The 20,958-nt window shown below is 58.6% G+C and overlaps 1 protein-coding gene across 8 annotated transcripts; it reads right to left on the reverse strand.

The window, feature by feature from the left end:
• Positions 1-89: 89 nt before the first annotated feature.
• On the reverse strand, positions 90-20,772 carry ARHGAP44 (Rho GTPase activating protein 44). Of its 8 annotated transcripts, XR_008207996.1 has the most exons (23): positions 13,961-16,402; positions 13,746-13,785; positions 13,169-13,273; positions 12,996-13,072; positions 12,803-12,914; positions 12,129-12,205; positions 11,278-11,395; positions 10,368-10,436; positions 10,179-10,260; positions 9,610-9,737; positions 9,388-9,499; positions 8,755-8,836; positions 8,285-8,365; positions 8,090-8,203; positions 7,745-7,836; positions 6,660-6,840; positions 6,204-6,221; positions 5,713-5,934; positions 4,437-4,814; positions 4,049-4,164; positions 3,799-3,960; positions 3,577-3,700; positions 787-907 (listed from the first exon to the last, which is right to left on the reverse strand). XR_008207996.1 is itself a non-coding variant. In XM_052688285.1 (22 exons), the coding sequence occupies exons 1-22, from the start codon at positions 14,050-14,052 to the stop codon at positions 765-767; spliced, it is 2,823 nt and encodes a 940-aa protein (XP_052544245.1). In that variant the 5' UTR covers positions 14,053-16,404; the 3' UTR covers positions 90-764. The 8 variants fall into 8 exon arrangements, 7 of the variants coding, with proteins under 7 accessions (XP_052544245.1, XP_052544243.1, XP_052544240.1 ...); XM_052688285.1 differs by having other exon boundaries at positions 90-907; positions 3,577-3,960; positions 13,961-16,404; XM_052688287.1 differs by lacking the exon at positions 787-907 and having other exon boundaries at positions 3,543-3,700.
• Positions 20,773-20,958: the final 186 nt, after the last annotated feature.

Here is a 20,958-nt window from a genome sequence, read left to right on the forward strand (position 1 = left end):
ACCCGCACAGCCCCCCTCGTGGAGCGGCCCCTTCCCAAGCGCGTGCGGAGCCGCGGGAGGCGTTGAATGAAGGCAGGCTGGGGGCTGAGTTCCACAGCGATGTGCACGTTTATTCCAGCTGCTCCTGCCCCCCCCTCCCCCCGTCCCCGTGCTGTGGGTGACGGTCAGATCGCGGCGGTGCAGAAGCAGTGGGGCCGGGGGGTCGGGGCAGTGCAGCACAGGGGGGCGGAGCGGGGCCACGAAGCGTTCCCATGGACATAGTCCGTTTGTACACCAAGATCGGATGGAATGGCTCAAAATAAAACAAATATATATATATATTTCTATATATACAAATATATAATATATATATATCTATGCCCACCAGATATATATATATATGTCATCTCTCTGAAAAGGATAAAAGGTGACTTTGTCTTTGCATGCACAACCAAAGCCTCTGCTCCACGCCACCAACCCACGACGACAGCAAACAGGGGACGAGGCCGTGCCCCACACCCGCCTTATTGCTATGGGGCCATCCTCATATCCCAGCCACGGGGGTACGGAGCGGGGAGACGAGACCCCAGGCTGCTGCCCCACGTCAGAAGGGAATGGGGCTCCGGTGCCTCTCCAGCCCCGCTGCCACCACGAGGACGTGCCGGGGGGGGACATAGGCACCGAGTCACAAGGCAAAGTCTGGATAAGGCGAACCGAATCCCACTACAGGGCGGCAGCACCCGGTGCGGGGCTGGGGGCCGCAAGGATGGGCGGAGGGGACGCCGTCATAGGGCCGTGCTCTCCGAGTCCTCCTCCTCCTCTGCAGGGCCCTTCAGCTGCACTCTCTGCGCGGCGTCCAGCGGGTCCCGGCGCAGCGTGGCCTCCGCGCCCCCCAGGTGAATGGACGGCAGCTCGAAGTGCAGCAGACCTGTGGCAGGCACAGACAGCGGCGTGAGGGGCTGCCGAACGCGGCGAGGGGGGCAGGTGTCGTTGTGTGCCGTGATGGGTGCTGCGTGCTCAGCACTGCGGCCGGAGGGGAAGCGTGGGGCTTTTGTCCCCACCTGTGTGTCCCCACACCTGGCAGCATGTTGCTGGCCTTTGCTGAGCCTGGAGAGAGCCACCCCAAGGACAACTGCTGCTCCTGCCTGGCTCCACCAGTAGCTGCTGGCTTCAAGGCAATGCCTGCACGCAGTGCTGGGATGCAATGTCTGAGTGTGCCAATAGGGAATGCAGTGCCGGGGAAGCACTGGGTGCAATGCTGGAGTGTAATGCTGGGGTTACACCAGTGCCTGGCTGCACCAATGCAAGATGGTTGCACCAATGCAAGAAATGCTGGGGTGCAATGCTGGGGTTACACCAGCGCCTGGCTGCACCAATGCAAGAATAAAATGCTGGGGTGCAATGCCAGGGTTGCATCAGTGCTTGGATGCAATGCTTGTGTGCAGTGCCTGGCTGCACCAGTGCGGCATTGCACCAGTGCCTGGGTGCAACACTGGAGTGTAATGCTGGGGTTACATCCCAGGGGTCTCTGCCTGGATGCAGTGCAGTGCCTGGGTGCACTGACGTGTGGATGGAAAGCCAGGGTGCAATGCTGAGATGGCACCCATGCTAGGATGTACTGCCATGGGGTGAACTGCTAGAGCACCATGCCAGAATGCACCCTTGCCTGTGTGCAGTGCTGAGATGCAGTGCTGGGGCAGCACTTGTGAGTGAGTGTGCTGATGGTTGGACACAATGTCTGGGTGCACCCACAGCTGGGCACAATGAGGACAACACCAGGGACACACCAGTGCTGGGCTGTGATGTCCACCAAAGCCCAACCCGTCTCCACACAGCTCCCCTGTTCAGCCTGCCCTCACAGGCAGGGCTGCACGCAGAGGGCACCACCGCCAGCCCAGCTGCCAGCTGTGTGACCAGGACAGTGTCCCCACAGCATCCCCACTGCCAAAGCGTCCCCATGGGCAAGGCATCACTGTGTGATGCTGAAGTTGCACATGGGGGCTGGCTCTTGGGGACAGCACTGCTTAGGAGATGGGGACGCTCATGCTGACCCCCGTGCTGCCCCCCACACTTGGCTCTGCAGCACAGACAGCACAGGGGGGACAAAACCCAGCGCCACCAGGTTGGCACACAGTGGGTGTGGCATCAGAGCTGTCCTGGGGACCTTGCCAACCTCCTGGACACTGCCACCTTCCTGGGGACACTGTCACCTTTGTGGAGGCATTGCCACCTGCCTATGGGACATTGGCATCTTTCTGGGAACACTGCCATGTTCCCAGGGACACGGCCACCTTTTGTGAGGACACTGCCTTCTTGTCTGGGAACACTGCCACCTTCCCAGTGATGTCACAACCTTCCTGAGGACAAATGCCACCTTCCCAAAGATGCTGTTACCTTTCCAGAGACATTACCACCTTCCTGAGGACAATGCCTGGACCTTCCAGGGCACACTTTCCTGGGCACACTGCCACCTTCCTTGGGGCAGTGCCACCTTCCTGAGCACACTGTAACCTTCCCAGGGATCTTGTCACCTTCCCAAGGACACTGTCATCTTACCAGGAACCCTGCTGTCCTCCTAAGGACACTGCCATCTTATTGGGCACACTGCCATCTTTCCAGGGGACCATGCTACCTTCTTGAGGACCAACCTTGTCATTGTCCCTTGTGCATTGCCACCTTCCCCAGGACACTGCCACCCCTCTGAGCACACTGCCACCTTCACAGGGACCTTATGACCTTCCCAGAAACTTCACCACCTTCCCAAGGTCACAGTCACCATCCTGGACACACTGTCATCTTCCTCTGCCACTTTTCCAAGCTCACTGCTGCCTCACTGAGCACACTGTTGGGCACAGTGTCACCTTCCCAGGGACCCTACCACCTTCCCAATGTCACTGTCACCTTCCCAAGGATGCTGCCATCTTCCCAAAGTTGCTGTCACCTTCCTGAGTATATTGCCATCTTCCTGGGCATACTGTCACCTTCCTAGGGGCCTTGCCAACTTCCAAAGACATCGACACTGTGCAAGGATGCTGCCATCTTCCCAAGGTCACCGTCACTTTCTTGTGCACATTGTGACCTTCCCAAGGTCACTGTTACCTTCCTGGGCACGTTGTTTCCTTCCCAAGGACCTTGTGACCTTCCCAAGGTGGCTGTCACCTTTCTACGCACACTGTCACCTTCCCAGGGACCCTGACACCTTCCCAAGGATGCCACCACCTTTCTGAGTACATTTCCAAATTCCCAGGAACCTTGTGACCATGCCAGGGACTTTGCCACCTTCCCAAGATCACTGCCCCACTCTTGATGACTGTCCCTTTCCCAAGGTGACCATCACCTTCCTCGACACACTGCCACCTTCCCAAGGACTCTGCCACCTTTCCAAGGTGACCATCACCTTCCTGGGCACATCATCACTTTCCCACGGATGCTGCCATCTTCCCAGCCACGCTGTCACCAAACCCCAGGGCGCAAACAGCCATCCTGCAGACTGGGCAGTGCCGCAGGGTCCCCACGGTGTCCCTGGCCAGCGGCGGTGCCCAAGAGCGCTCTGAGCTCCCGGCACAGCCTGGCTGCGTCCCGCGGCGGCTGGGTTACCTGTGGGCACGCTCTCCCCGGGGGCCACGGCGTCGAGCAGGGGGGGCTCCGTGGGCTGGGGGCTAGAGCCGGACGCGCTGGCCGTGGGGGGCTGCGGCGGCGGCAGCGAGGGCCTCTGCCTCGGCTTGGGGACGGGTCGAGATTTGGTTACAGAGCTGCCCAGGGGAGGAAGAGGAGGAGGAGGAGGAGACGGGGAAGGTGCGGCGGCTGGGGACAGCTGACCTGAGGCCAGGCAGTAGCCTTGAGGGTAAGCGAGTCCATAGGGCGCGGGGGTGCCTGGCGGGGTTGGGGACAAGCTGCCGGGGGACGGCTGGCCCGCCGGCGGCTCCGATGTGCCCCCTGAGGAGGGCGCCTTGGGTGGGATGGGCGCCAGCTTCTTGGAGGCTGCGGGAGAGACAGACAGACAGGAGGATGGAGAGACGGATGGACAGCGGTCAGGGGACTGGGGGGTGGCACACAGATGGGTACCCACCTTTGCGTGGGGCGCGCGGGCTCTGCTCGGCGGGGGATGGTGGTGTGGCCAGGGGCTGCTGCCCACCGCCCTTCTGTGCTGTGGAGATGGGGGATGGCTCCTTGGGCTTTAGTGTGCTGTGGGGACAAGGGATGGCAGTGAGAAGCTTTGCTCCCAAAGCCCTGCACCCAAAGCCCAGCACTGGCAGCATCCTTGTGCAAAGCACGCAGCCGGCGTGCCATGGGGCCACGATGCTCAAGGGCACCCACTGAGCTGCTGTGCTTTAATTGCAATTTAAAGCAATTTCTTAGCACAAAGGCCATGCTGCAGCCAAGCCAACTCATGTCCAGCAGCCATCTCCCTGGAGACAGCAGGGGTAAGGGACAGCCATGGTGGCAGGGGTAGTTACCTGGCCAGGTCGGCTCCCGCAGGCATGCGGCCGCCCCCGGGGGGAGAGGGCAGCATGTGGGGCCGGGGGCTGGGGAGGAGCAGTGGGGCAGAGATGGGGAGCGGGCAATGCCATGGGGCAAGAGAGCGTGGTGTGGGGACCAGCAGGGAGCAAGGCTTGGGGCGAGGGTGGGGGGTGAGTGGACGGGGGGAGCAGGAGGAAGAAGAGGAGGAGCGGGAGGGAGGAAGGCTCTGGCTGCAACCTGGCCAGAGGCGCAGTGCAGGTTGTGTCCAGGGCAGGGGACAGGGATGGGGACCAGGGGCCGGGGGCCCCCGCTTGTCCTCAGGGCAGGGGAGGCTGTAGCAGCAATCCGGCCAGGCGGGCGGCACACCACGCGTGCTGCAAAATGTCCAAAAAGATCACAGAACAGCAAAACGATAGAACAACAAAATAAAAAGAGACTTGAGCAGAAGCATCAGCAGGAGGGGGAATTGAGAGCAGCAGCAAGGCAGCAACACTAGGGGAGCAGGAACGGCCCCAGCAGGGCTCATGGGGCTGCTCAGAGGGGAGGCCAACATCAAAACAGGGGGAGCCTGGGGGACAGCCCCTTCCCCACAGCTGCAGAGCCCTTTGGAGTGGGAGCTCCATCGCTGGGATGGAGCCCTTGGCATGTCCCCCTGGTCTGCAGGTGCCACCAGCAGCCCAGCACAGGGATGGAGGAGGGATGGGGTGAAGGCAGCAGCACCAGGATGGGTCAGCATGTTACAAGGGATGAGAGCAACGCAGAAGCAGATTGGCACAAAGGGCACCGAAGCGAGGCAGCAGCGGCACAGCGGAGGCAACCTGATGGGCATCCCCACTACAGGGAGAGGCTGTGGGGTACCCAGGGTGGGTCTGCTCCAAGCATTGCCCTGTACCAGAACACAGCTCTTGGGTCCCTAACAAAACCCATGGGTGCTTGGCCTGCACTCTGCCATGCCACACAGCAGTCCTGCAGGGTGGCAGGAGAGGAAGGCTCCCCATTTTGGAGCAGGATGGCACAAGATAGGTGCTTTCTTCCATTTTGACCTACGTGAACCACAGGAGGACGTGGATTCTGGGTAAAGAAAGAGCTCAGGGAACACTAGGCTCCTTTAGGATTTTGCTCTGATCACTGCAAGCCCAGCAGCTTACAGCTCAACACTGTGAGTGCAAGAGCCCCGTGGGGAAACCCAGCTCAGCTTGGTCCCAAGGGGGACACCAGAGGGACACCACGGGGACAAGCGTGCCGCAGACACATAGGGACACAGGTCCATACCTTGCCCGCTCGGCTGCGGGAGGGAAGCCAAAGCTGGAGGCAGGAGATGAGGGGCTGGCTGACACATCAGGAGCCTGCTCAGGGATGGGTGAGTGCGGCGTGGCAGGCAGCTCGGCGGGCGGTGCGGGTGGCTGCGTGGCCGGGGGGGTGGCAGGTGTCTTGCGTGCTCCTGAGGTGCCTCTACGTGCCACCCACGAGGTGTCCATCACCCTGACACCCATGCTGGGGACAGAGATGGAGCCTCAGCATCCGCACGGCAAGACAGGACCGCGCTAAGGCACCGCCGGTGTCCCAGCCCAATGCAGCTCCCATTGAGCCCCTGCAAATGTTTCTTCCACTGAGAAGCTGCTGGGAATAAATCCCCACGGCAACAGGGTGGGATGGCTTTGCAGGACAGGCTGGTGACACCAGCCATATCACCCTTTGCCTTGGTACCGGGGCACCAGCATCCTCCCAGCACCCGCCCGGAACTGTCGTAGAGAACACCGTACCTTTGGATTTTCCTAAGGCTGCATGGACAGAAACAGATGGTTGTTAGTGGTAAATAACCTAAAACCAGACATGGGGAGCTTGGAAAAGGAGCTAAGAAGACATGGGGCTCGGAGTGTGGGCACTGGCAGGACGTGGTAGGAGGAACATATGATGAAGATGGGGAAGCCTCGGTGCAGGTTTCAGAACTGGGTCCATAGCACAAGAAGGGCACAGGAGGTGACACAGGGGCCAGCCTGCTCCCACCCCCAGCAGGTTTGGGGCTGCGAAAAGCCCAGGTCTCATCCAAGCATCCTTAGATCTTATCCAAGTGCTCCCATATCTCAGCATCCCTGGGGGAAGAGTGCATCCCCAGCACGGGCTGCAGGGTCCTCCCATTGGAACCACCCATCTTGCAAGCGAATCCAACCCTGGGGAGCAATGCCAGCTCCCCATCCCCAGCCCCAAACAGGCCCTACCCATCCTTCTTGTAAAACTCCAGCATCATGTTATCCGTGGCCACGCTGAGCGGCCGCCGCGCCTGGTCGTGCTGCTTGCGGTCAGCATGGTCCATGTCCGGGGAGGGCATGGAGCTGTAGTTGGCATTGTGGTTCACGTGCATGGGGCTGCCATAATTGCCGGTGACATTGAATTCAATGTCTGCGTGGAAAATGAGAGATGGACATCAGCCCGCTTGTCCCCAGCAGTGGTGCTGGGTGCAGCAATGATGCAGGGTGGAGGTGCTCCTGGCACTATGTAAACCACAAGGTTGCCCACAACGGAGCCATGGAGTAGCTGGGTGCATCCCACTGCTCACATAAATCACGTTGGTCCTCTCACCCACCCTAGACACATGAAGCTCATCCAATGCTATCTCACCCCATTCCATCCCACTGCATCCCATTCACCTCATTCCATCTCACTGTATCCTATCCACCCTATTCCATTCCATTCCATTCCATTCCATTCCATTCCATTCCATTCCATTCCATTCCATTCCATTCCATCCCATTCCATTCCATTCCATCCCATCCCATCCCACCTCATCCCATCCATCCCATCCCATTCCATTCCATTCCATTCCATTCCATTCCATTCCATTCCATTCCATTCCATTCCATTCCATTCCATTCCATTCCATCCCATCCCATCCCATTCCATTCCATTCCATTCCATTCCATTCCATTCCATTCCATTCCATTCCATTCCATCCCATCCCATCCCATTCCATTCCATTCCATTCCATCCCATCCCACCTCATCCCATCCATTCCATCTCACCTCATCCCATCCATCCCATCCCATCCCATCCCACCTCATCCCATCCCATCCATCCCATCCCACGTCATCCCATCCCATCTCATTCCATCCCATCCCATCCCATCCCATCCCATCTCATTCCATCCCATCCCATCCCATCCCATCCATCCCATTCCATCTCACTCCATCCCATTTCACTGCATCCCATCCCATCCCTTCCCATCCCATCTCATTCCATCTCACTGCATCCCATCATATCCCATTCCATCCCACCCCATCCCAAAGCAGCATGGGGCCCAGCCCACCTCCAGGAAAGAACCAGTCGGCGTGCTGGATGAGCGGCTCAATGATGCCCACAATCTGCAGGGAGACGGTCGTCATCATCTCCGTAATATTCCTGCAACACAGCAGGCAGCAGCTCGATGGCTTGCCATCTCACCATGCCCCAACTCCGCTCCCTGCTGAGATCTGCAGCCCCCCATCCCTTGGCTCTACCACCTTCTGCTCTGCAGCACCTCCTGGAGTGCAGGAGCTGCTCCCACATTGTAGGAACAAACCTTCTGGCCCCACACCCATGGCCCAGAGCTACGGCTTTACCCCCATCACCCCTTTGCACCCTTGTATCACGCAAGCCCATGGCCATACGCTACCCTTCTGCCTGTGGCCACAGAAGGTTGGGACCCAGCACGATGGCCACGTTGCTCGGCGTCATTTTGTTCATGTCCTGATACTCAGTCAACTTGGCCAGGAATTTGATCAGGTACCTGGAGGGATGAGCGCAGGCACGGTGAGGTGGGACGTGCCCTCTGCAGCCCCAGCACAGCCCCTCACCACCCCACGCTCACCTGATGTTGTTGTAGTTGGCCTTGGGCAGCTTCTCGCAAGCATTCCATAAGGCCTGCAGCCTCTTCTCCTGCTCTGGGATGCTATGGGAGGGGAAGAGCTGTGTGTCCCCAAGTCCGTGAAACACCAACCCACTATGTTTCATGTCAGGGCACTCATTCCCTTACCCAGCCACTGTATAGATGAGCATCTACATATACATCTACACCAAGGCCATCCTTGCTGCTTAGGCATGGCATGCCCAAGGAACATCACTAAGAGCCCCTGGACACTAACATTGGCCACTGGGTCAGAAATAAGTCAAGGAAAGTGCCCAGATGGATGCACAGGAGTGCCAGCAGACTCTGCACATGGGCTAAAAGCCCTTGTGCTCAGCACCCTCACCCCAGGGGGAACTGCCATGGGTCAAAAATCTGCTTGTTAGGACCCTCCTGAAATTCAGTCCCAAGACCACTTCCCCTTCTGGACTCACTTGGAGGCCTGGATCCACTCCTCGTACAGCTCAAATGTCATCAGTGGCTCTGGCAGCTCGCGCAGGTACGACTTGAGTGCTCCTGCAGCACATTAGGTTTCATGGAGGCTCCTTGAAATCCAGCACCCTCTGAATTTTCACCCCACCTCTCCCCGCGTAGCTTCCCCCTCTCACTTGTACCTCCCCCAGCCTGTCTCCTTTTTGCCAGGCACATGCCCAGCACTGCCTTGTGCTGTGGGCACCCCATGCCCTCCAGCTCAGCACAGCCCCATGAAGGCCCTCGGTGCCTTCCCTGATAGGAACCAGAGCCCACATTTTGCAGCGCAGCAGGGAAGGGAAAAGCTCATTTGCATTTAAACCAAACTACGGGGTAACATAGCGCAGCAGGATGGGCTCTGCATGGAGGGAGCATCCCGCACCACCACAGAAGCAGCAGAGATAAGACTGTAAACTCCATGCATGTCCATCCTGCAAAGCGTCTCCTGCTCGGCACAGCCACATGGGGAGGGAAACTGGGGTCACTTGAGGCACATGCACCCAGTGAGATTTGGGCTTGAAAGCAGCCCCTGGGTGCAGAGCAGCACCCTTTGGGGACTGAGGCACCCCCCAGCCAACAGCCCCCACAGTCCCCACCTGCAATGGCATGCGGGTCAGCTGAGTACTCCTGCACGTCCACCACGCAGCAGTCCAGGGCAGCCTTCAGCTTCTTCAGCTTGGAGGCAGAGGGAGCCACACGGAACAGGCCCTTGGCACAGCACACGGGACAGCGTCGGCGCCGGGGGAAAACCCCCAGATCTCCCCTGGCCACTCCTCCCCCTGCACGGGATGCAGCCAGGCCGTCCCCACGGCACCCACCTCCTCCTGCATGCCGCACTCCAGCAGCATGGTGACACAGGCCTCCACTGGGAAGGCGATCTCACGCCCGCTGACAGCCAGGTGCTCCTCCAGTGGCTTCCCAAAGGATGGCTTCTCCATCCACGCTTCTGTGAGGGCACAGGGCTGACAGGTCGCACCCTGCGTCCTCCTCACCCTCGCCCTGGGCTTCAGCTCAGGTGTTCAGCAAGTACTGAAGTGTTGTTGCAACACCACAACCCTGAGTTTTCAGCCCAGCCAATTCAAAAGTGTCTTGTAAAGGTGAAATCCATGCAAAATGCAATCACATTTCCTGATCCTAATGCATAGGATCAAGAGGGAAGAACACAAAGGTCACTCCCCACCCAGACCTGGGTGGCTGCAGGGGCGACAGTGAGGTGACCCCATGGGATGGGGACATTCCCCCAGCTCAGGGACAAGGGGGATCACGGCTGCATCATGCCACACTGCGGGCTGATGCCTCAGCCTCCTTGCAAAGCCACCCTGCAAGGCGAGGTGATGGGCTCTGCACCCCCAGCTCACCACTTGCCTTGAGCCCTGCATGCACTCACCCTGCTGGGCCTTGATCTGAGGCAGCACGCTCTGCAAAAGTGCCAGTGACTTCCTGTGGTACTCAGCTTGCACCTCGATCAGCTGCGGAGAGATGGCACAGACTGCACCCAATGTCACCACCACGGCAAGGGCACGGGGTAGGGCAGCTGCAGAGCACAGCGGGATGGGGGGACCAGCGCAGTGCTCACCGTTTGGAAGTAGTTTGCATAGTCTATTTCTTTGGCCACGAAACTGTACATGTCAGCCGAGAGCTGGTCCTGTGGGAGCACGGAGGCAGGAGCTCACACCAAGCACCATGATGGCCATCGCTGCCCGTGGGTGACAACGTGAGCACTGACCCCAGCCTCCCTCCCTGCATCCGCAGCGCAGAGGTGTGCCCAGATGCCACACAACCAGCAGCATCACTTTACTTTGCCTTGTGTTGCATTTCATCCTCCAATACTTTGGTGTTTGCAAAGACCCCTGCCCTTGTGCCTTCTCAATACACTGTGCAGCTCCTTCATTGAACCACAGAACATCCTGAGTTGGAAGGGACCCACAAGGATCAAGCCCAGCTCCTGGCTCCACGCAGGAACACAATCAGCATGGGGATGGAGCAGATTTCTGAGGCCACTACAGTACTGGCCGTGTTCCTGTTAGGGGCAATCTGTCCCCACAGAGCTCAGTGTAAGCAATGAGGAGCTCCCTGACCCCTGGGGATGCTCTCAGGCTCCTGAGGTCCATGGATGCAGGTGACAGAGGAACCACAGCTGGCAAGCATCACCCAGATCTGGGATGGCACCTACTTTTGAGGGTGGCACATGCTGTGCACAAACACCCTACAGTGTTCAGTGAGCGCAGGAAGAGGGTCAGGGCTGTGACAGGGCTGCTCTGGACAGGGGACCAGCAAGGAGAGGGGTTTCTGGTGGTTAATGGGTTCAGCAGAGGCAGTGGGGTGATTCACTGCAGGCTTCCCACTGGGCTGCAAGGGAATGCTGCAGCCCTGGCTGCGTGTGGAGCAGGTTTCCCCAAAGCACAGTGCCCCAACACTGCACCCTTCCCCCCCACGCTTCTGTCACAACCCGGGCTGACCCCATCCCAAGCCCTGGCCAGCAGTACCCTGCAAATCTCCACTCTGTTCGCTGCCTCCTCCATCTCCTCCCTGAGAGCATCGGCTTTGGCACCCGACGGCTGCAGGTTGCTCGACAGCCCCGAGGACTTTGCAGACTGCTGCCACCTGTAGACACAGGGCCGTGTCAGTGGGACACAGGGGACACACAGAGCTTGAGGGCAGCCTCGGGATCCTCTGCCAGACCACAGTGGTCCCCAGGGCTGAGCACCATGGTGAGGGTCTCAGCCTGTGCTGAATGCATGCGCTAATCCCAGACACAAATATCTCCAGCTTCAATTCAGCAATCATTTCCAGAAGGAGCCTCAGGCAGGTGGGATGAGAAAGGGAAGTAATGGGGCAGCAAAGGGGCATTGATGCCCCTGCCCTGCAGACACCCCTGCACTTGTCTCCTTGTGCAGGAATGGGCAAACTCAGCAGTTTTCCAGGTGTTTGCAAACTGCCTCAGGAACAGCCCCATCTGCAGCCCCCAGGCCCCACCACAGCATCACCCAGAACATGGGGTGACACTAGAGGACATCCCACAGCCCCAGCAGAGCTCTGCCACTCCAGCACTGCTCTACAGCAGTAGATGCAACCAACTCTGTGCTTCCATGCAACAATTCAGCCAGACAGAGAGAAGAGTTAAAAATAAAGACTTGGGCCAGAAAAACATCTCCTCTGCAGCGTGCATGGAAGGAGAAGAGCAGAAATATTGGCTCATTGCAGAGCTTGACTTCAAGGCACACAGAAGCACAGCTGTGATCTCCCAAGGCTGCTGGCCCTTGGCCAGGGCAGCACTGGAGAAGCCCCACACAAGGAGTGATGCTGGCCCTGCAGCCAGCTCAGCCACGGTTCCCACCTCGTCCTCGAGGAGTCCATGTCCAGCACCAGCTTCGCTAAGTGCTTCCTCTGCTTCTGGATATTTGGGATTTCCACCTGCAGCAACACACGGGTGGAGGAGGAGAAAAAAAAACTGGGAATCACTGCAGCATTAGAAAGGCAGTGCAACCAACCCCTCCTCTGTGGTGTACAAAGCCCCTCGATCCTAAGACACGTGCAAAAACCCCATCCCTAAAAGAAGCATCCTTTGGTCAGTGGGGCCTCCTGTGCCAGGAAGGCCGGCTGAAGGCAGAAAAAGGCTGCCAGCATGTGCCAGCACAGCAGCAAGTCTTGTCATGCACCAACAGTGAGTGCCAAGGGCTTTGCAACGCCCGAAAGCCCCAGAGCTCAGCCTGGCCCTGCTCGCCTCTCCCGGTGTCAGCTCCATAAAGTTGAGGGAAGATGAAATCAGAATGGAGCCCATGGCATTTCACAAGACATAAAAGAGGGGGGGAAAAGAGCATTTGGCAAAATTAAAAAGAAAAAAAACCCAGAGAGTTGGCATCAGGAGGAAAAAAAATCTCCAAACAACAACCTTGCTTGGAAACGCGTTTCAGCAATACAAACGCACACGCCTCTGCCTTCAGGAAAGCAGAAAAGAGCAGCACAAGGAGGACAGGAGAGCCCACAGCGGGGACAGCCAGCCATGCCCACCTCAGCCAGCACGAAGAGCGGCTCGATGACGTCCCTCTCCACCTGCAGCTCGAATTGGATGAGCTCCTGCGCCAGCTTGTCCTCCGCCTCCCCGCACAGCCGCAGCATCTTCCTGCAAGGCACGCACGGCTGGGGCAGGGGTGGGCCGGGGACAGCAGTGCCACGGGGACACGGCGACGCCAGCGCCTCTTACCCCAGCAGGGAGTCATCGCCCAGCACGGCCGAGCCCTCCGTCAGGCACTGCGCCAGCGTCGTCAGCGGCAGCTTCTTCTGCAAAGGGAGCGCGGTGCCGTCAGACCCCGCGCACGGCAGGCAGCCCGCGCCTCGGGCACGGCGCAGACACGTGCACCCGCCTGCAGAGCTCACCGAGCGCTTGTCGGCATCCACGCCCTGCTGGCCTTGCAGGCACGCCGTCAGCTTCTTGTGGGTGCTGTGGGACACCTGCTTCACCAGCTCCAGACGCTTCTCCACCTGTGGGCACAGAGGTGGCCGTCACCGTCCTGTCCCGTCCTGTGGGGCTCTTCCAACCAAAGGGAGTTTGGCTGAGGGCTTCTCTCCCCAGGAGGACTTTGCTTGATCCAAACTGGTGGACCTCCCCACACCTGGGGCGGAGAGCTGCCCGGTTTGCCACGGCCTTGGCTGAGCTGGGAAGTTGATCCCAAAGCTCAGTGAGATGAGTCACTGAGCATCAGCGAACACGATCTGCCCAAGAACAAAGCCGGGAGCATCGAGGTGGGGGGGTGGAGGGGGAACGAGCAGTGAAGCAGGAAGCACAACATCCGGAGGATCATCTGGGAGAACAACCAACCCACACAGTGCCACTGTCCCCCAGCATCTCCCTCCCCAGGTGTGACCCCCCCCCCAAGGACAGCCACGGCCAAGAACTGCACCCAAAGCTGATACAGCCACGTCCCACACTCAGAGCCAGGCAGCAGCACTTCACCTGCAGGAGATCTTCGCTCAGCACCTCTGTCTTCTCAGCCCTGCAGGAAAAGGTTGAAAATTAGAGGTTGGTGATGGGACAGCGTGAAGTCCTGAGGGGAGGGGACTGTCCCCCTCTGCTCCAGATGGGGCAGTGTGCCCAGCCCCGGTGCAGTGCTGAGCTCCCCTGGGGATGGGGTTGTTTTTGCTGCAGAGAGGCAGATGTGCACAACTTACCCGCAGACCCAGCAGCCCCTGCATGCACTGATGCTGCACTGCTGGGTGATAAGGGAACAGTTGCACCATGGCACGGTGTAATGCGTGTTCATAACCTGAGGGGCTTTTTACAGCATTGGTAAATCATTACTTCTTTAAAAACCAATCTGTGCCACGATGCGCTTGGACAGAGTGTGGAACTGAGCTAAAATGCAAAGGTCAGTTATGCTCTCCATGTTCAGCACTGGTTAACATGAGGCTGCAGCACAGCCACATCCTCTGACCTCCTTCCTAACAGCACCCAAACTGCCCAGCTCTCCTTGCCTTTCAATATCTGAGACTGTTTTCTCAGCAGTGAGAGACCAAGCTGCAGAGGTGAAGCACTGAAAAGGTGGAAACAGAGAGCAAGAATGAGGAAACGAAGAACGTGAAAGTGGAAGTGAATCATAGAATGACAGAATCATAGAACGGCCTGGGTTGCAAAGGAGCACAGCGCTCATCCAGTTCCAACCCCCTGCTGTGTGCAGGTCGCCAACCAGCAGCCCAGGCTGCCCAGAGCCACATCCAGCCTGGCCTCGAATGCCTGCAGGGATGGGGCATCCACAGCCTCCTTGGGCAACCTGTGCCAGTGCAGAGAAGAATAATGGAAAAAAAGCTGAAAGGCTGTGGCAGCAGCACAGCTCCCAGCAGGGCAGGGATGTCTGTGAGGTCGTTGGTGAGCACGCTGAGTTCAAAGCCTTTCTGGAAATGTGAATTAACGGTGCTAAATCTGGCTTGCATACGAAACTTGTCACAGTGTCCAATTTAAGGCAGTTTATTTGAAAGAGGCACAGAGAGCCCATCTGGTTCCATTAAAAAATTAGATTTAGATGCACGCATTGCGATCTCCTGCATTTGGAAAGCAATGGATCAGCTCTTCAGCTGCTGGGGGTACGGCCCCTGGGGTCCGGATGCTCCTCTGGGACTCCCAAACCCTTTCAGGGAGCTGTCACTGCCTTCCAGAGTGAAATCCCTTCGGTCATCCATGCCTTGCATTATTTAAGCACCTTCAAGGCACTGTGCAAACACCTGTGCCCAGGTGTGGAGATGGATGAAGGCAGCCGTGTAGAAAAGCAAAGATTTTTATGCCCAGCCATAAGGGTGAGAAATGAGCCACTGGGGAAGGCGGTTGCTTTGGATCCCTTGCATTTAAAAAACAAAACAAAACAAAAGCAAGAGCTGCTCAGATTTTACTCATCTCCTGCAGATCACCTTCAGTTCTTTTGGGCAGGGATGGAAATTGTACAAAATTATCCTGAATATGAGAGAAAGCAGCAAAAACCCAAAGGCAACAGAGGGCAAACCCTCACACAGCACCCACACGGTGCTCCCCACCCCAGGCACCAGGAGCAGAGCACATTCAGCATCGTGTACCTGCTGTACAAAAGCAGATAGAGCAGACATGGTGCTCTATTCTACTTCCATGGAGAGGAAGGAAAGAGCAGAGAGACATGAGAGCATCGTGCACATTCACCCATTCACAGCTCTGGGAGCAAAGCATGGCTGCCACCGCCTCAGTGCCCCGTGCCCACTTCAGCCCCAGGTGCACTGAGCAATTTGCTCCTCACTCACGTCCATGCAAACAGCCATCACCATTCAGAAAATGCTCCAAAAAAAGCAACACTTTTTATGTGCTTTCTCCTTTTCTGGACAGCCAAGCAGTGGGTTTGCACTTTGCCTGGGGCTGTCCAGCTCCAGCAGATCTCTCCCAGCCGTCACAAAACGCCACGTGCTAGGCTGTAATGCATGTGCAGGAAGCAGAAAACAACACTGCACATGGGCTAACAAAATCTGGCCTTGTTCTGCTTTCAAGCACTTGCAGCACAAGAAAACCTCCATGCCCGTAACACCCGGCCCAGCACCCACACCCTGCCTGACCGCAGGGCTCTGTGTGGGTTGGGAGCCCACCAGCAAACAGCCTGGCTGTGCAGAAGGGGGAGAAAAGAAGGCTGAGAGTCCTTTTCCTCCTCCTCTGTCTGAAGGTTCCTGTTTCTGTTCCAGAACACCGAGAAAAACCCAGAATCGATTCATCTCATCTCTGTTTGCTCCCACTGGCAGCGCTCCTGAATCTGGAGATGACACCCAGGGGTGTGAGAACCAAGCAGCATCTCCAAAACGCACATCAGCCCGGAACGAGCCGTTCCAGATTGCTTTTTCACACGTAAAGACTATAAGGAAAAAAATAAATCACATCATCTTACTCCACTGACATCAGATTGTATTGCAGCCCTGAGCCGGAAAAATCCCATTCTACCAGTGATGTTTCCAGCACCTCAGCCTATAATGAACACGGATTTGGAAGGGCTGCTGTGCCTCCTTCCTGCTGCGTGCTGGCTTTACTGTCCCCCAGGGGTGCCTCCAATAACGCTGCCCTAAAAAACTTGCTCACATCCAAAGGAACCCATTGGGAAAGCAGTCTGGCAGCAGCATTGCTTCTTGCAGATGAACCCCATGCCCCAGGAATGCCCCCAGCCCCCCCAGGGCCCAGACTATGCACTGTGCTGGGCAGGGGGGATTAGCAGCTCCGTGCTCTCCCATCTTTCCGCCAGGCACAGAGCACGCTCCTCCCCTTCCCCTCCACACTCCCACCCCAGAGTTGTTTTTCTCAGCACAAATCCAGGCAATTCTCAGCCTCGGTCACCATGCAGACTCTTGGGTCGCTGCGAGCATCTGGGAGAAAGGGGACAATTAGTACATGGAGTTGGAAGCAAACGAGCGGGGGATGCAGCTACAATTTGCTTGGCGTTGGCTTCTGTGAAAACTAATTGTTGCCACCGGAAATCAACACCTATAGAGCAAATTAATTTGATTTAGTGATAAACATGCCATAATCTTCCAAGACAAAATTGCGCACTGAGCCAGGAGCTGCAGCGAGCTGTCTGATTCCCCTGAGCATCTCATCCCAGCGCCAGCAGGCAGAATCCAGGCTTCCACATCACAACATGCTCCCAAACAGGGGTGAGACGTCTTCCCAGGGGCTGAGCCCTGCTGCTGTGGCACTGGGAGGGGTGGAGGAGCGCTCCAGATCCTGCCACGATGCCCCCATGTATGGGCATCACTATACAGCTATGCTTCACCACAGAGTGAGCTCTGGGGATGAACCAACCAACAAACACAAGAAGCACAGCCTCGTATTTTGGCAGTTTCAAACCCCATTCAGCATTTTGCTGCAATATTCTCCCCAAATGGGAAAACCATCCCCCAGAGTCCGTGCAGCTGGGATACGGGTCTGTGAGCCGCGGGGGCTGCATTGCATCCCACGGACAGCCTGCAGTGCCAAGGACGGGTTCCCAAGGACAGGAAGGAGGGCAGGGTTGAGCAGCTCCACACCTGCCTCCAGCAGCTCCACCTGCAGCCCTGGGTGCCGGCACCCCTGGGTGAGGTTTTGCCACGCACGGTTCAGCGTGCAGCTCGGGTAACCCAGGGCACTGCTTGACTCTGCTGATGGGGAATGAGTCAGAAGGAGGCTTTAATTAAGGCACAGCCCTGCGTGCAGAGCTGCTGCCAGGACCACGCAGAACCAGGGCCAGACCCTGCGTGCATCTGCTGCCCCCACCCCAGCACACGGATTTGGCAAATCCCTGCAGGTTCGGGGAGCCGGGAGGAGCGACGGTGATTTATGTGCAATTTGGGGACAAAACATTCAGACTGCTCCATTAATATTTCATTGCTCCATTCGCCAGCGCTGTCGGCTGAGGAGGATAAAAATACCCGGCTGGCTGCCTGCGTCCGCTGCCACCACATCTCTGCTCCCCGAGCCCAGTGAGCCCAGGGTCTGCCTGGGGTGGGCAGTGGGATGAGGGGCTGCAGGTTGACAGTAAGCTGCACCCCACAACACACAGCACGCCGAGCCCTGCTGCAAACCCCATCAGAAAATCCTTGGTGATGCAGCTCGTCCTCACTCCCTCCATCCTTCCTTCTTGCAAGGCTGCATGCAGAAAAAAGCCTCTCTATTTAAAGCCTGTAGCTTGAAGCGTAGGCATCCCGATGCTTGAGGAAAAGGCTCTGCCCAGGAACAGAGCTTGCTGCCCCCCAAAGCCATTCCAAAACAACCCCAACGAGGACACGTCCCCCCGCTTCCCTCCCTCCACGACTGCATTCCCAGCTGCCTGCTGTGCCTTCAGGCACCCAGGAGTGTCACTTTGCATGAGGCTGCTGCTGCCCGTTCCCTTCCTGACAGAGAGAAATCGGCACTCAGACAGTTCTGGAAACCTGGCGGGTGCTGCGGGTGCAGGAGCAGCATCACAGCCACTCCCCATGGCCTTGGCAGCCCCACACATGGAATGGGGAAGCACAGGAATAAAGCAGGAACACTCAGCAAGCATCACAGCCACTCACTGATCTCTCTTCCCTCTTTTCACCCCATGGAGATATGCATTACATCCCCTACAGACCAGCCACATCCATGCTGGGTGATGCTTCAGGCTGGGCACCAAGTTCGTCCCAGGGATGAGCACCTCTGGTTCTCCACCTCCTTTAAACAAAACCAGGATTCTCACAGCCCTGTGTGCTTGTTTTTATAAGAGGGCTGGGAAAAGGGCTGTGAGGGGCAGCAGGGACAGAGCCAGCCTTGAGACCAGGAAGGTGCAGTGGAGCAGGAGGGGAGGCAGCAGAGGACAACGGGAGAGGATGGCGGAGTGGGACAGTGCTGTGCCAAGTGGCCATTTCCTTCCTCAATTCTGCCCTCTCTCCTTGCCCTTCCCCTTTTTCTATTGTGGTAAACAAAAGGAGTAAACGGCGCAGCGCAGCCTTTGGCCCCCATCCAAAGCTCGAGGTGCTGAGGAAAGGGCAGCTGTGTGGGGAAGAGGCAGTGCTGCTCCTCTGGGTGCTGCTGCTTCCTGGAATGGGGAGCCAAAGGGGTTTCCCAGAGTTACAGCACTGTTCAAAACATGATTTTAATACAGGTGCACGGCTCAGGTGCTGGCTAGGTAAAGTAATAACGGGGACAAGTGTGGGAGTGGCAGGACGGATCGGACCATTAGCTGCAAGCCTAGCACAAGACATGGCAGCGATGTCCTTAAAGAGGGGCACAGCACCCAGCTGCCTCCCAGGCACACTCCATGGCAGGAGCACGGGGCTGGGGATGGCAGCTTTTGTCCCCTGCCCCCAGCCCTAGTTCACACTCACTTGGGGAGAAGGCAACTACATCCACAGGGCTTGCTGGGAGGAGTGGGATCAGCACTCCTCCCATCTTCGTGGCACAGAGCAAACTGCCCTCAGCATCCCCACTGCCCCTTACAGCAACTTGAGGGATGGCGTCCATCTGCAGCACGGACCCTCCAGCACCCATCCCCAGGGTGGCAGCACTGCAGGGATGTCAGCCCCACACCCACAGACCCAGCCGGTCACAAGACAGTGCTGCAGCAGAGCACGGCAAAGGATTACTTATTTATTTGCCTGCTGAAAAGCCTGTGCACGAGCGGGAATATTGCAAACATGGGCGACAGGCTGGCTGCTGCGTGTGAGCCCTACGGAGCAGAGCTTCCCCCTGGTCGGTCCCCAGCCTGGAGAGCAGAGCACAAACCGCCCTGCAACGCTCCGAGCTGCGAATTCATGCTCCTGCCTGCGTCACCTGCCACGAGCATCTCCCAAACGGCCGTTACCCGGAGCGCTGCGCCCGCCCCCAGCCCAGCAGCGAGGCAGGAGGGCTCTGGGGCTGGCGGTGACCCCATTTTGAAGGCTGACGCGTGGGACACACAAGGTGCTGGCAGCAGCTGTGTTCCTCCAGCCCGGTCCCTGCTCCTCTTGAAGGGACCGAGCCCGGCGCAGCCCCCTCCATCCATCCCCGCGCTCCTGCTGCACGGCGCCGGTGGGGAACTGCGGCCATCTGCGGCCGTGCTGTGGGGATGTGTGACTGCACAGCGCCGTGGGATGAGGCACAGAGCTGCCGCCGCTCGTCCCTATCACTCATCTCGGGAAGGAGGAGAATAGAGGGATGATGGATGCAGGGATGGATGTAGGGATGGAGGAGTGGATGTAGGGAGGGATGCAGGGATAGAAGGAAGGTTGCACGGAGGGATGGAGGGATATACGCACAGCCATGGGAACACGGTGGCAGCCCCACAGAGGACACAAGGAGCAGCCCCCTGTAATGGGGTGCCCGCACACAGCCCTGCCCCAGTGCCGGTGCCACCCGCCCTGGTGCCGTGTTGGAGTCGCGAAAGAAAAAAAAAAACAATAAATCCTTCCACCACCACCCCCCACCGCTGCAAAATCTCAGGAATTACACAACAACCGCCTGCAAAGCCGCGGGTCTGGCCGTCGGCCCGGAGAGCATCACAGCACCCACACACCCCCACAGGCACCCCAACGCGTGCCACCCCGCACCACGCCGGCCCCAAAAACCCCGCGCTTCAGCCGGGGGGAGCCCTCGAGGGATGGGTGCGGCCGCATGCAGGGATGCCGGGGGGAACAGCGGAGGGTGATGGAGGGCTGAGGTTGGGGTAGGGGAGCTGTGGGGTGCGATGTGCTCCGGAGCTGGGGTGCGGGCAGGGTGCAAGTAAGGCGCGGGCAGGGTGCGGGCGGGGTGCGAGTATGCAGCAAGGGGTGCGGGTGGAGGTGCAGGGCAGGTGCAGGCGGGGCGCACGGCCCGTCCCCGTCCCTACCTGCCCACGGTCTGGTTGGCGAGCTGGCGCATGCGATTGAATTGCTTCTTCATGGTGGCGGCGGCGCGGGCGCCCCTTACGCGGCCGCGGGCGGGCAGAGGGGAACCGCTCCCGGCGCCCCTCCCGCATCCCCGCCCGGCGCGCACCGGGCCGAGCCGAGCCGAACCGGGCCGAGAGGGGCCCCGCCGCCCCCGCGCCTCCCTCCGCCTGCGCGGGCCCCGCCGCCGCTCTCCGCGCCCCCCGCTCCGCGCTGCCCGCCCCGCGCCGCACCGCCCCGGCCGCGGCGGAGCTGGGAAATGTAGTCCCGGAGGGATCGGCCGGGAGAGGGGATTTCAGCCGGCCAGGCTGCCCCTTGTGTCCCTGCGGAACCCTGCG

Source organism: Tympanuchus pallidicinctus, unplaced genomic scaffold, assembly GCF_026119805.1.
Source record: "Tympanuchus pallidicinctus isolate F22 unplaced genomic scaffold, pur_lepc_1.0 scaffold23, whole genome shotgun sequence".
In the NCBI taxonomy this organism is placed as follows: Eukaryota; Metazoa; Chordata; class Aves; order Galliformes; family Phasianidae; genus Tympanuchus; species Tympanuchus pallidicinctus.